Source organism: Drosophila rhopaloa, unplaced genomic scaffold (assembly GCF_018152115.1).
Source record: "Drosophila rhopaloa isolate 14029-0021.01 unplaced genomic scaffold, ASM1815211v1 contig_2, whole genome shotgun sequence".
NCBI lineage: Eukaryota > Metazoa > Arthropoda > Insecta > Diptera > Drosophilidae > Drosophila > Drosophila rhopaloa.
In genome coordinates, this window is record NW_025335083.1 from 22,173,691 (window position 1) to 22,185,400 (window position 11,710).

Here is an 11,710-nt window from a genome sequence, read left to right on the forward strand (position 1 = left end):
TTGTAACGAAATGTTTCCGAAATTATGTTTATTCTTTCAAGTCTAAACACAAAAATCAAAAACAAACGAGGGCAACTGGTCTATGTTTCTTTCTTGCCGAAAGGATTGATCTTGGACAGCCAACTGGAGGAGGGCGAGGATTCCCTGAAAAAAATCATAAATTTGTTGGTAAACTTTTACAAATTAAAGTTCATCTTTGCAACAGAGAAATATTTTTTTTGATTGGGTTCAAAAACTTTTTTGAGAAATACTTTAAAAAGCCCAATCTTTAAATGTTTCTCTGCCACCTTAGATAAACTTTTATGAGACTTACAGCTTTGTTAGCGCCTCGATGTCTGAATCCTTGTGCTCAACTGAAGATCCCGCCAGTACATCGGGCTTTTCCAGCTTTCCAGCCTCGCTGATCCCCGCCTGCCTTAGCTGGTCGATCAGCTTGCTCCGGAATTCCAACTTATGCGGCAGCACCTTTTCCGCCTCACGCAGCTGATTCTGCAGCTTGCGTATGGCCCCCAGATAGGTATGGCCGTACCAATCGATTTCCTCGGGCGTATACGGTTCCAGATAACGGCTGTACTCCTTCAGCACGTCCTGCTGGCGCTCGGGCTCGTCAGCCAAGGCTGGGACACCTTTCTGCAGGGCCTGAAGCACTTCCCGCTTGAGTTTTAGGGCCAGAGCTGAACGAAGGTCGCAGGCCCGATTCTTGAGGAGATAGTGATCGAAGCCATGGCATTCGTGGATCTGCTCCAGCGTCCTCTCCGTCACTACCACGGACATGTACGAGTCCAATACATGGCTGTGCACCACCGAACGTCGAAGATTGGGCACCCAGAAGTGCGGGACGCGACGCTTCGTCTGCTGGCGCTTTTGGAAGCCCTTGATCACCGCCTCGCCGCCCCAGATGCCCTGGTGCGATTCTGGGGTGTCGATCAATGGCAGCGGTATGTTTTGCACCGGCTTGATGGCATGCGTCACCTCATCACGTTCCCACTCGCGCTCCTTGGGGATGTAATGAACGGCGGCCGGAGTCGTCAGTTTCCACTCGCGCCAGAACTTCCTGTACGCCTCGGGCAGCTGGGCACCCAGACCCTTGTCAAAGCGGCCCGGACGCTTCCATCCGTTTAACAGCTTGACGCCCTGCCGGAGGATTAAGCCATTTGTTATTCCATAGGGTTTACGAAAGTTAAAGTAGCTATTGCGTCACAGACACAACGCGGCGCGCTGCCAGTTTCCTTCGTATTATCTGGACAATTACTCACCTGTGGTGTGGCGTGCGCCATTTTGCGAGAAACCAACTAGCAGTATATCGTTCTTATTAACTAAAAACTTTGGTGGCAGTTGAGATTAAGCAATTTAACTATATTTCCCTGATTTTGACCAGGCCAACAACTTTTTATGGCGCTCTTCCTCTTCCTGTTTGGAAAAACAGCTGTTTGCATGTGAATGGCTGGCAGCCAGGGCTGTCGAGTTTTTAAACTAGCCAGAGAAAAGCTAGATTAGAAAATATTATTTTTTAATTTTTTACAAGTTTACAAAACAGTACAGGAAAAATTTACGTCATACGATTTAAATATGTATGACCCGATCAGAATTAAATTTTCAACAACTTTGAATTGATTTATTTTTGGTTTAAGAAGATGGTTAAATTTATTCAATATCAAAATCAGCATCTATAAATAAATAGAACTAAAATCTAAGGGTGATAGAACAGAGAATTTTATTTTTCAATTTTACAATAACTATTTAAATTTGACAACAAATTCTGCTTTCGTTTTCCTACTAACGTGGAATACTTGGTTTTATATATCTTAGTTTTATTGAGTAACATTATCTATTAAGTCTGACTTAAAATCTTAAGTCATTGATTAATCCTTTAATCCTTAGACAAATTTGAATCTTTTCTATATTTTAAAAATGAGATAATAAAACCCATTTAATAAATTATAAACTAAAGTTATCCTTTAGCACAGCGTTTTATTTGGACTATTAATAAAGCTTTCGGCAAATGCAACTCATTTTTTGGAAATTGTTGTGTCAGGATAAGATAACTATGGTCTAACCCAACCTCGCCTTGACCGTGTTCATCTTAAGGGGCAGCAGCTGCAGCATTTCGCGCACCACTCCAATCTCCCCCTGCAATGGCTCGGCTGCCTCCTTGTGCAGCTCACAACCGGCATCGAATCTCTTGTAGTAGGTGTGACAATTGGCAAGGTGTTCCAGCTGCTGAAGCGGATGGGCGCTGATCAGCTTGTAGTAGATGCGTCCAATGTGGAAGTGGGCGTAGAGCATGTGACGCTGTTCCTCCACGTCCATGTTGGGACGCCACTCCTCGCTCTGCGGTTTGGCCAGATAGGATTTAACATAGCTTTCAAAATGCTTGATGGCCTTCATGCAGCTCTGGTTGACCTTCTTAATTTCCTCAGGCGACGGGGTGCTCGTGGCCCGAATGATGTCGAGACGGACATCTAGCACAGCGGCATGCGCTGTTCCGGCGCCGTACCAGCATTCCCTGCAGATCTTCATGTAGAAGATGGGGTCAAGCAGATCTAGCAGATCCTCCAGATACTTGGCGCGCCGTTTTTGCATCTTAGCCTGGTTTTCCGGATTCTCCTCGAAGAAGGCAATGTGCTCGTAAGCCTCGGCGTAGTCCTGCATGATCTTGGAGTATTCGGTGGCCTCGTCCTCCGCCTTGTAATAGTCCTTGGCAGTGTCAAGCCACTCGTTAACGAAATGGAAAACCAGCTTGGCATCGTCAAAGGTCAAGCAATACTCACAACTAATTCGATTCTCACAGGCGGTAAGATCGAGACCAGGAAACCGAGACTGCTTTGCCTCGGCCAGTCGGAGGTTACGCATCACCTTCTCCAGGCTCTTGGCCTCCTCGTCATCCTCGTCCCTCATCAGACGGAGCTTGGAAGTGTGCATTAAATACAATCCGTACTTGGCCCAACAGCGGGCCACATCGGCGTAGCGATGTTTAAAGGTCTCCGACACGTCCTGGCGCTGCTTCTCGCTCATCTCCGGCTGTAACATGTGGGTCTCGTACTCGGCCATGATAAGCGTGGCGGCGGCCAGGTGATGTCGCGCCTCCTGAAAGCGCTCTTCTCCAATGTAGAACTGCGACAAAGTGGCTGTGTTTAGCGCGAAATCAATGGGATCGTACGTCTTGTACTCCAGTTGCCGGTGCAGGGTGCGATGGCAGCATCTGGCCGACTTCTCTGGCTCCCCCAAATGGCCGTACATTTGGGCCATGTAAAAGGAGACCAGGGTGTACAGTGATTCCAGCTCTTTGGGTCCCGCCGCTGGAGGTTCCTGTCCATCCTCCGGGGGGTTGAATATATCCTGAATAGCCAGAGGGTGTATACCGCTGGCCTTAAACTCCTCGTAGCTGGTATCCGCCTGAATGAGTATTTCCAGACCCTTTTTGTAGTCCTCCTTCGAGGCCAGTACAATGCTCAGCTCGTTGATGGCTCCAATGAAGGGAATAATGCCTTCGGGGAGCTCCTTGAGCGGTGTGACTAGTTCCAGACAACGATTAAGTAGTTTCTCGCCCTCGGACTGTTCCTCTGTGTAGATGTAGATCCTACCCAGATCCCGACAGACGAAGGCCAGGAGGGAGCGATAGCACAGATCATCCTGTCCGCCGTCCTCCTCGCTGGCCTGGACAGAGACTAGTTGGTCGTCCAGCTGTCTTTTTAAATCGCCAAGAACATCGCGGGCTTTGTAATGTGAGCGAAAAGGGTCAGTGGGAGGATCACTACGACTCTCCTCCTCCACCAGCCGGTTGGCCTTCTCGTACAACTCCTTGTAATCGCTCAGGATCTCCTTTGGAATGACCATGTTGGCAGGACGCTGCCTGCCTAGCAAACGAACGTTGTCTAGTATTTCAAGGAAACTTTTTATTTACAATTTTTTCAGTTTTTTCGTTGCTAGTCTGTCATCGCAATGCAACCAGTATGACCGTGTTATGAAAGTTCATTTATAAACAAATTTACCGGAGACTACAACCAATCACGATTCTAATAAAAATATCTTAAAAGGAATTAACAAAGTTTAAAGGCCGCAAAGGACAACAATATTTATAAAAACTAAAAAAATTATTAAAGTAAATATTAAATAAACCCATTTTTAAAGAAACGAACGAAAAGACCGTTAGCGCTAGCCACCAGTGTGGCCGTTCTGGACCAACAATACTTAATGCAGCCCTGGCCGCCATTGTTGGTATTCTAACCTATAAAATCGCAGTCACACTGCATTGACTTTCAGATTTTTTTCGCGTCGCAAATATATTTCAGAATATACCAAAATATTTACAATTAGCAGTTATTAAAAGACTATTTTTGGCGCTCATCTTTAAAAGCAAGATTTTTAACTAATTCCGAGGAACCGCTCGTTCGAAAGCAGGGCAATGATAAAAGTGTATAAGTCTGACCCCGAGGACAAGAAAGTGAAGCGACTGTACCACCAGAGGTACCGCACCGAATGGGAGAAGATTCCTGAGTTCTCCGGCTGGCTTCGCCCCAGCAACGATGGCTACTCGGCGCACTGCGTTATCTGCGACGCGAACGTCCTGGCCAGATTGGCGTCCATCAAACAACATCTCATCACGCGGAAGCACCAGGAAAGTTTCAAATGCACCGCCATTCTATCGCAGGTGGGACTATCCATAAGCAATAGGAATGAACGATGTAGGATGCTATGTATTTAATGGTCCGACTTCAAAACAAAATAAGATGTGGCACATTTTTTACTATAATACCCTTCAGTCAGCTTTTAAGCTATACCTAAATTGGTTTCAAAGTGAAATCTTTAGTATGCTGATCAAAATTCAACTAATTTGGTAGCCATATTATTCAGTATGACTTCAGATCTATCATAAAATCTAGAATAGTTGTTTAGTATGTACCCCTTTGCTGCCGGATAACTTATCATCTGCTTTCCGCCAATCCATTTTTACCATAATAAAAATTTTAATTTAAACTTACAGACAGTGGTAAAGAGTGAGCTCTGTAAGGATGAGAATAATCCCGAACTGTTGGCTTCTATTACTACACTCAAGCCAAAGGCTAAGCCCAAACCAAAACACAAGCTGAAAAGCAAGATGCAGCCAAAAATGAAGCACGAACTAAAGGAGGAGCGCATGGAGGACGATGAAATCGCCTCGAACGATTCAATCCTGGATGATCTCTTGAGAACCGAGCCGTTGGCCCAGGAGTATGTGGTTGAGAACGAGTTCGTCGAAGAGCATGAGCATCAAGATGTTCACGAGCAGGAGGCATACGAAGAGGAGGAGATGATCCACATTAAGCAAGACGAACCTGATCTGCACGTCGACTTACATGACGATGACATCTCGGAAGACGCCATTATCAGTGAATTTGACCTGTTTGGCAAAAGCCTGGCGTTGCAGCTCAATAACATGGACCTGGAGGACGCACTGCTCTGTCAGGAGCGCCTGCAGGTGGTGCTCACAGAATTCCGCCTGAAAATTCTTAAGCGTAAGAGGGAAAACAAGCGGAGTTCTTAGGCTTACATTTTTTATCAAGTTTAGTTTTCTTATGTACATAGAATAATCTTTTAAATAAATAAATCTATTCCGCATCAATTTCGTCGATAAATGCTCGACACTTCTTCTTCAGCACCTTGATGGCCTCCAGGAAGATAACATCGGGCTTGAGCGCGCCCACCGACTCCACGGAAAAGATGTAGTGATCTCGGACGCGGGCCAAAGTCAAAGCATCGTTGAGCTGCGGATAGCGATATACATTCCGGCTGCAACTGTCATAGCGCGCATCCTTCACATAGGCAGTCTCGTTTTCGTCAATGCCAATCACACCAGGTGAGAAGCAGCTTTGCAGAAGGTATGCATCTTTGCCAGAGACCTCTCGATTTAGTTTAATCTGTGGCAGCAGTCGGTAAGTGGCCGTAGCCACTGGCGAGAACTTGGCGTGATCACGGCCGATTCCCTTAACAGCTACCAGGCGTAGGTCCAACTCGTGACCCGGTCGGAGTTGGGCAATCAGTATGTCCTCATGAATGCAGTTCACTGCACTTTCGCTGTAGATCTGCGCCTGCTTTCCTTTCGGCAGCCACTTAAGATGGCCAGAGTACACCTTGTGATTCTTGTAGATGTCATCAAAGTTCGACTGGTCCTTTCCCGCATCCCGACGCCGCGAGCACTTCACCTTCAGCTCGAACTCCAGCGTATCCTGCTCAGTGCCCGCTTCGGTGCTTTCTTCCGTGCGATAGGCGAATAGCCGGGGATCCGCACGCAGCGGGAGCAGGCCCATCCGATGGGCCAGTACCTCGTCCTGGATAATCGAAGTGTTGTTATATATGTACACCTTTTCGATGGCCATGCTGGGGACGTCGCTGAGCATCAGTCGACGGAAGGCATTAGCTATGGCCGGGTAAACTCCTATCAGATCGAACTCCAAGCCCTCTTCGTCATTCCTGCAATAAAAGACTTGTTAATCCTGTCCAGAACCAGAAAAAAAACACACCTCACGATGGTTATTTGCAGTTTCTCTTTGAACGCTTCAATGCTGAAGACATCGTCGGCCAGGCCATAATCCTGTGGATCCTGCTTGACCCGGTACTCCTCCATGTACAGCAGCGGCTCCTTGCGCTTCGTGCTTGTCATTTTCCCAGTGGTTTTATTAATAATTTTAACAAAATTTAACCGCACGTGTTGGAAACAATAAGACCGCGGTCGGAATACCAAAATAATATAATAAATTTATCACTAAAATATACCATACGGAAAGCCCTTCCGTGTGACTGTCAAGTAGAAGAAGAAGAAGCAGGGCACCGGCGAGATTTTTATTTCTCCAGAAGTTTTACGTAAATCTTGAAAGTTATTGAAACCTAGCCGCAGGATGTCCCGCTCCCTGCAACGCTTAATGGGCAGCTGTCGGCGCTGGGCACAGCAGCCAGCTATCCGCCACTATGCTGCTCCGGCAGATGCAACAAAGGGGAAGGGTCCGATCTCCTGGAGAAGCCTGGCCGTCATTGGAGCACTTGGAGCCGGTGGGCTGGGCTTCATGCTGTACGTGAAGAGTGAGAAGGACGAGGCGCGGCTAAAGGAACGCCAGCGACAGCTGGGAAAGGCGGCCATTGGCGGCAGGTGGGAACTGGTGGACCCCCAGGGAGCGGTGCGCAAATCGGAGGACTTCCTGGGCAAGTGGCTGCTTATCTACTTCGGCTTTACCCACTGCCCAGACATTTGTCCCGATGAGCTGGAGAAGATGGCCGCCGTTGTAGACGAAGTGGGTATGTAAGCCTGCAAATTCACCTTCTGTCTGATAAAGCAATGACTTTTCGCACAGAAAAATCACCCCAAGCACCGGCAGTTCAGCCCATTTTTATCACCGTGGACCCGGAGCGTGACTCCAAGGAGGTGGTGGCCAAATACGTGAAGGAGTTCTCGCCCAAACTCCTGGGTCTCACTGGAACCGTCGACCAGATCCGCAATGTGTGCAAGGCCTTCCGGGTTTACTTCAGCGCCGGACCGCGAGACGAGGACAACGACTACATCGTTGACCACACCATCATCATGTACCTGGTCAATCCAGACGGTGACTTTGTGGACTACTACGGTCAAAGTCGGGACAAGGACCAGTGTGTGGCCTCCATTTTGGTGAACATAGCCAAGTGGAACTCGCTAAACAGAAAGGGCTGGTTCAGCTAGGCTGTTTATGCCTCAAAAATGTTGATTCGTTGTATTTATTTTTACGTATAACGTACGCCTGTAGCAATAAAGCAAAAATTATGGTATATTTTTGTGCTGTTTCAAATTTAATGTCGTTGCCTATTTGGCAATTTATCAAACAAATTAAATTACAAATCTAAAGCTTTATCTGGTATTTGGTGAATATGCAGGTACTGACAAAACGAACTTTAAAAATCAGCTTTTTAATTCAAAAATAAATACTATGACTTATAATCGAAAAAGTTTTGTTTAAATAATTTGCAAGCCATTTTGAATTTTTTTCTTTGCACTTCAGTGAGTTCAGCTGATTTTGCAATAGTAGGTTCACACAGGTGAATGGGTCACAACATTCATCTTTCTTTTTTCTTCTACCATTTCATTTGAGCCTCGTTAAGTGTAGGCGTTATGGAATGTTTTCTGTTTGGTGTGTGCGTTTCGCAAATCGAAAATTGATTGTTTCGTATTTTTTGAAGTTCTTATGTTGCAGAATTGAACTATGTTCCAGAAATTCATTTCGGTCCATTGTTGATATGTAATCATTTTTTAAAAAATGTATCAGTTTATTATTAGTTTTTAAACATATTTAAATGTCGTGGTGGGTGAACATTGCGAGCACCCTCTTTGCAGCTCCAAACGTAAATTTGTATTAGAAAATGTAGGCTAATAAAGCGCTTAATCGACTATCGATATTTTTAATTTTTTGAGGATTTGAGTATAAAAGCCTATTATTACGGGCGGCGTTTCTAAAAACAGCCCCCTTTGATTTCGGATATGAATCCGGCCCGTGGGATGTTTGTTTTTTGTTTGGTTAATTATAATACAAAGCCCGAAGTAGTGATGGACCAGTACAAAGAAGTACTATGGTACGTAGCAACTATAACCAACTCGCTCGCAAATCCACGATTCTTACGCGGCCCAACACAGCCACACTAATTGCTGCTCGCCTCTAGCGACTCTTCTTCTTTCCTTTTCTTTTCGCTTCGTTTCCGGAGAAGTTGCGATTGGGCAATTTTGAATTTTACAAACACGTGCTAGTGAAATAGTGCAATTTTGCATCTTTTTCGCAACCTGAAATCAAGATGGTACGTTATTGTTCTTCGAATTGCCGAAAATCCGCGTAAAATATGACCGAGATGGATTCGGGCCGTTGCGCAGGCAGATATGGCAGCGTGGCTGGCACCGCGAGCGCAATGTCGAGGGCCGCGCCGAGCTATACGTGCGTTTCTGATAGGCTCGAAAATATCGAGTGTCGCTGACTAAAAAATTTCAAATACCAATTGATTTCTGTGTTTTCCGCCCGCCAGGTGAACGTACCAAAACAACGGCGCACTTTCTGCAAGAAGTGCAAGGTCCACAAGCTGCACAAGGTGACGCAGTACAAGAAGTCCAAGGAGCGCAAGGGTGCTCAGGGCAGGAGGCGTTACGACAGGAAGCAGCAGGGTTTCGGTGGTCAGACCAAGCCCATCTTCAGGAAGAAGGTGAGTCTCGTCCGGTTAAAGACCGCCCTCCCGTCCCACTTGTCACCAGACTGTCGTAGATCCAGGAACAATTTTCGTGTGCTATTCCATTTTTCAACTTAATTGTTCATTCCTGATAGAATACCCGACAGTCTTGGTAGCAAGTGGTTCCCCAAAATGGCGCTTCGTAGAACTAAATCGCTGCGCTCGTTGAGCATTCGGCTTTTTGGTGGGAACAAACTGTGCCAGATCAAAATTGTTGTTGCACTGGTGCGGCCGAGAAGGCACCGTCATGTGGCATTCATGCCAATGGCGCCTCACCTGCAGCTTCTGACAACATTCCGCTCCCTTAACCACAGCGTTCTCCTTGCTTATCCTGATTTCTTATTCCATTTCAGGCCAAGACCACCAAGAAGATTGTGCTGCGTATGGAATGCACTGAGTGCAAGTTCCGCAAGCAGACTCCCCTGAAGCGTTGCAAGCACTTCGAGCTGGGCGGCGACAAGAAGCGCAAGGGACAGATGATCCAGTTCTAGACGGGCTCCTTCATCCAACCGAACCTTTTTTGCTATCGAAGTGGTTTTAAGTTGTTTTCGAGCCGCCTCATAGTGGCAAATAAAACAAATTAAATTGTAGACGTAAAGCTTTACCAAAATGTTTAATTGAAAAGAGTAGCACGGTGTGCTATATCACAAGTTGTGCTTGTTGGCTCCTTCAAGTACCTCACTCACGCAGACCATCTGCCAGGATCAAATCAGGGGTGCTGGAATACAACATGCGGTTGATATAGTTTACAGGAATAATAAGCATTCCTCTTACTCTAGAAGACGAGGCTCCAGGCCTTCGGATTGCATTTTCTGCTTTACTGCAGGCGCAGGCACTCCAACTTGAACCATTTTAAAGAACTTTCTGTAGCGCAGATCCTCGCAAGCTCGCACTCCTAAGGATTCCGGTGGGGCTTGCGGTTCTCCCGGTTCATTGTCACCGGCTGGGAGTTCTAAATCCAAAATGGGAACTTCAAGCGGACTGGTTTCCGTGGATGGCGCTGGGATACTGGGGGCCTCTTCCGTCACATGGTGCTCGGTGGGTATGGAAGCCAGCTTGGCCTCTAAAATAATGAGAGCCGCCTCGGTCTTTTGCAATTGTCGCTCCATCTCCACAAACTTGGTCTCACAGCCCAGGGCGAACTCATTTAGAAAGGTGCAAGTGCTGACGAGGAAGTGATTGACGAAGGCCAGGATGCGCTTCTGATTCAGCGGCGGTATCTAGAAGAACTAATTTGTGGCAGTGTCTGTTATCTTCAGTTATAGCTCCTTTACCTGTGTTTTATCCACATCGCCTGTAATTGCTGAAGTTGCATCCATTATTTTATTGTTTTTGTCAGCCGTCTTTATTATATCTCTGTAGGGTTGTCAGGGTAGTTGGCATAACGCTAACTAACAAGTCGGTATTTCCCTCATAACTAAAAAAAGTAAAGAGTGCGCCTAATTTAAAAATATGTGAGTGTATGCAGAAAAGGGTATTTGGTTCATATTTATTTATGATTAAATAAAAGGGGGCTCAAAGGTTCAATCAAGCTTCGGTTAGGGTAAATTAAAAGATTATCCAATATAATTTATTGTAAATGCAAAATCGGCAATTGGTATTCGCTCATGGTAAGTTTTATCTTTTTGATATGAGGATTTAGGCTTGTAGTGTTTTCATAAAAGGTTGGAAGGCATGTATGGTACAATGAAGTTAATTTTTGTTTAAACCAGTCACTACAATCCCGATTCATTAATTTTGCAAAATCCGGAGACCCCTACAAACATGGTTGACACTGATTAAGAAATAATACGAGTGCTTAATAGGGTCAGAGCATCATCCTCTTGCCTTGTAAATATATGTATCTATCATCACCACCGTGAAGTTTTATAAGCGTACTCGAAAAAATTTATTTATACGGGTTTATTAACATAAAAGATCTAATAGCGGACTGACAGCTATTGCACCAGGAGACTGGACTGCGGATCAGGCTCGTCGATGTTGAGTGATACGATGTGCTTGCCCGGAACCATGACGTTGCCCAACAGCCGGGGCTCCTGGCCCTCCACCAAGTACTCGGCGCACATGGACAGTACGATGTTGGCATCCCGATCGGTGCAATTGAAGAATCCCACCAGGACACGTCCATCAGTGATGACGATTCGAAGGACACGTCCCAACCATTTCTGCAGCTTCCTTCTTCCGGGCGTCAAACTGGCATCGTTCATCTGGTGTGGGGCATTCGTGGTGATCCTGAAGGGCTCCGGCACTGTTGGTGGAGGTGGTGTTGGTAGCACCTGCTGTCCACTGATGCTCAGATCAGTCATGGTTTCTTCCTTCGAGGGGAATTAAAATAAATACGAAAAATTAATTGTGTTTACCATGCGCGATTTTGAGTATATTGTGTGTAATAAGCAGGGATGCAATAAAAACTGAACTGGTTCGGTTGACTGGACTTTTTATGATTATGATAAGTCGACATTTATGTAATTTTCAGACACTATACTAGTTGTCTTATTTG

The 11,710-nt window shown here is 45.9% G+C and overlaps 8 protein-coding genes across 10 annotated transcripts; 3 read left to right on the forward strand and 5 right to left on the reverse strand.

The window, feature by feature from the left end:
- On the reverse strand, positions 1-1,494 carry LOC108040332 (39S ribosomal protein L28, mitochondrial). Its single transcript, XM_017117773.2, has 3 exons — positions 1,257-1,494; positions 314-1,134; positions 1-144 (listed from the first exon to the last, which is right to left on the reverse strand). The coding sequence occupies exons 1-3, from the start codon at positions 1,275-1,277 to the stop codon at positions 81-83; spliced, it is 906 nt and encodes a 301-aa protein (XP_016973262.1). The 5' UTR covers positions 1,278-1,494; the 3' UTR covers positions 1-80.
- Positions 1,495-1,692: 198 nt separating this feature from the next.
- Positions 1,693-3,956, reverse strand: LOC108040329 (KIF-binding protein). The gene has a single exon (XM_017117770.1). The coding sequence runs from the start codon at positions 3,835-3,837 to the stop codon at positions 2,053-2,055; it is 1,785 nt and encodes a 594-aa protein (XP_016973259.1). The 5' UTR covers positions 3,838-3,956; the 3' UTR covers positions 1,693-2,052.
- A 282-nt stretch (positions 3,957-4,238) lies between these two features.
- On the forward strand, positions 4,239-5,602 carry LOC108040333. Of its 3 annotated transcripts, none has more exons than XM_017117774.1 (2): positions 4,239-4,651; positions 4,985-5,602. In XM_017117774.1, exons 1-2 carry the CDS (start codon positions 4,406-4,408, stop codon positions 5,522-5,524), a joined length of 786 nt encoding a protein of 261 aa, XP_016973263.1. In that variant the 5' UTR covers positions 4,239-4,405; the 3' UTR covers positions 5,525-5,602. The 3 variants fall into 3 exon arrangements, with proteins under 3 accessions (XP_016973263.1, XP_016973264.1, XP_016973265.1); XM_017117775.1 differs by having other exon boundaries at positions 4,239-4,618; XM_017117776.1 differs by lacking the exon at positions 4,239-4,651 and adding an exon at positions 4,743-4,895.
- Positions 5,518-6,735, reverse strand: LOC108040331 (DNA-directed RNA polymerases I and III subunit RPAC1). The gene is made up of 2 exons (XM_017117772.1): positions 6,501-6,735; positions 5,518-6,450 (listed from the first exon to the last, which is right to left on the reverse strand). The coding sequence occupies exons 1-2, from the start codon at positions 6,638-6,640 to the stop codon at positions 5,589-5,591; spliced, it is 1,002 nt and encodes a 333-aa protein (XP_016973261.1). The 5' UTR covers positions 6,641-6,735; the 3' UTR covers positions 5,518-5,588.
- A 50-nt stretch (positions 6,736-6,785) lies between these two features.
- LOC108040335 (protein SCO1 homolog, mitochondrial) lies at positions 6,786-7,775 on the forward strand. Its single transcript, XM_017117779.2, has 2 exons — positions 6,786-7,269; positions 7,326-7,775. Exons 1-2 carry the CDS (start codon positions 6,876-6,878, stop codon positions 7,685-7,687), a joined length of 756 nt encoding a protein of 251 aa, XP_016973268.1. The 5' UTR covers positions 6,786-6,875; the 3' UTR covers positions 7,688-7,775.
- Positions 7,776-8,655: 880 nt separating this feature from the next.
- On the forward strand, positions 8,656-9,808 carry LOC108040347 (60S ribosomal protein L44). The gene is made up of 3 exons (XM_017117796.1): positions 8,656-8,790; positions 9,013-9,186; positions 9,564-9,808. Exons 1-3 carry the CDS (start codon positions 8,788-8,790, stop codon positions 9,699-9,701), a joined length of 315 nt encoding a protein of 104 aa, XP_016973285.1. The 5' UTR covers positions 8,656-8,787; the 3' UTR covers positions 9,702-9,808.
- LOC108040345 (WASH complex subunit 3) lies at positions 9,796-10,995 on the reverse strand. The gene is made up of 3 exons (XM_017117793.1): positions 10,485-10,995; positions 9,985-10,430; positions 9,796-9,928 (listed from the first exon to the last, which is right to left on the reverse strand). The coding sequence occupies exons 1-3, from the start codon at positions 10,527-10,529 to the stop codon at positions 9,889-9,891; spliced, it is 531 nt and encodes a 176-aa protein (XP_016973282.1). The 5' UTR covers positions 10,530-10,995; the 3' UTR covers positions 9,796-9,888.
- Positions 10,996-11,074: 79 nt separating this feature from the next.
- Positions 11,075-11,619, reverse strand: LOC108040346 (N-alpha-acetyltransferase 38, NatC auxiliary subunit). The gene has a single exon (XM_017117795.2). It carries the CDS (start codon positions 11,514-11,516, stop codon positions 11,148-11,150), a length of 369 nt encoding a protein of 122 aa, XP_016973284.1. The 5' UTR covers positions 11,517-11,619; the 3' UTR covers positions 11,075-11,147.
- Positions 11,620-11,710: the final 91 nt, after the last annotated feature.

What these genes read in the sequence shown, in the direction of transcription:
- LOC108040332 (XM_017117773.2), bottom strand. Translation starts at nt 1,277, where the DNA reads ATGGCGCACGCCACACCACAG. An exon ending in TGGCGCACGCCACACCACAG is followed by an intron (nt 1,135 to 1,256) that starts GTGAGTAATTGT and finishes ATCCTCCGGCAG; the next exon opens with GGCGTCAAGCTGTTAAACGG. An exon ending in ATCGAGGCGCTAACAAAGCT is followed by an intron (nt 145 to 313) that starts GTAAGTCTCATA and finishes GATTTTTTTCAG; the next exon opens with GGAATCCTCGCCCTCCTCCA.
- LOC108040329 (XM_017117770.1), bottom strand. Translation starts at nt 3,837, where the DNA reads ATGGTCATTCCAAAGGAGATCCTGAGCGATTACAAGGAGTTGTACGAG.
- LOC108040333 (XM_017117774.1), top strand. Translation starts at nt 4,406, where the DNA reads ATGATAAAAGTGTATAAGTCTGACCCCGAGGACAAGAAAGTGAAGCGA. An exon ending in GCACCGCCATTCTATCGCAG is followed by an intron (nt 4,652 to 4,984) that starts GTGGGACTATCC and finishes TTAAACTTACAG; the next exon opens with ACAGTGGTAAAGAGTGAGCT.
- LOC108040331 (XM_017117772.1), bottom strand. Translation starts at nt 6,640, where the DNA reads ATGACAAGCACGAAGCGCAAGGAGCCGCTGCTGTACATGGAGGAGTAC. An exon ending in CTGCAAATAACCATCGTGAG is followed by an intron (nt 6,451 to 6,500) that starts GTGTGTTTTTTT and finishes CTTTTATTGCAG; the next exon opens with GAATGACGAAGAGGGCTTGG.
- LOC108040335 (XM_017117779.2), top strand. Translation starts at nt 6,876, where the DNA reads ATGTCCCGCTCCCTGCAACGCTTAATGGGCAGCTGTCGGCGCTGGGCA. An exon ending in CGCCGTTGTAGACGAAGTGG is followed by an intron (nt 7,270 to 7,325) that starts GTATGTAAGCCT and finishes CTTTTCGCACAG; the next exon opens with AAAAATCACCCCAAGCACCG.
- LOC108040347 (XM_017117796.1), top strand. An exon ending in AGCCCATCTTCAGGAAGAAG is followed by an intron (nt 9,187 to 9,563) that starts GTGAGTCTCGTC and finishes ATTCCATTTCAG; the next exon opens with GCCAAGACCACCAAGAAGAT.
- LOC108040345 (XM_017117793.1), bottom strand. Translation starts at nt 10,529, where the DNA reads ATGGATGCAACTTCAGCAATTACAGGCGATGTGGATAAAACACAG. An exon ending in GCGATGTGGATAAAACACAG is followed by an intron (nt 10,431 to 10,484) that starts GTAAAGGAGCTA and finishes TAGTTCTTCTAG; the next exon opens with ATACCGCCGCTGAATCAGAA. An exon ending in CTGGAGCCTCGTCTTCTAGA is followed by an intron (nt 9,929 to 9,984) that starts GTAAGAGGAATG and finishes GTTGTATTCCAG; the next exon opens with CACCCCTGATTTGATCCTGG.
- LOC108040346 (XM_017117795.2), bottom strand. Translation starts at nt 11,516, where the DNA reads ATGACTGATCTGAGCATCAGTGGACAGCAGGTGCTACCAACACCACCT.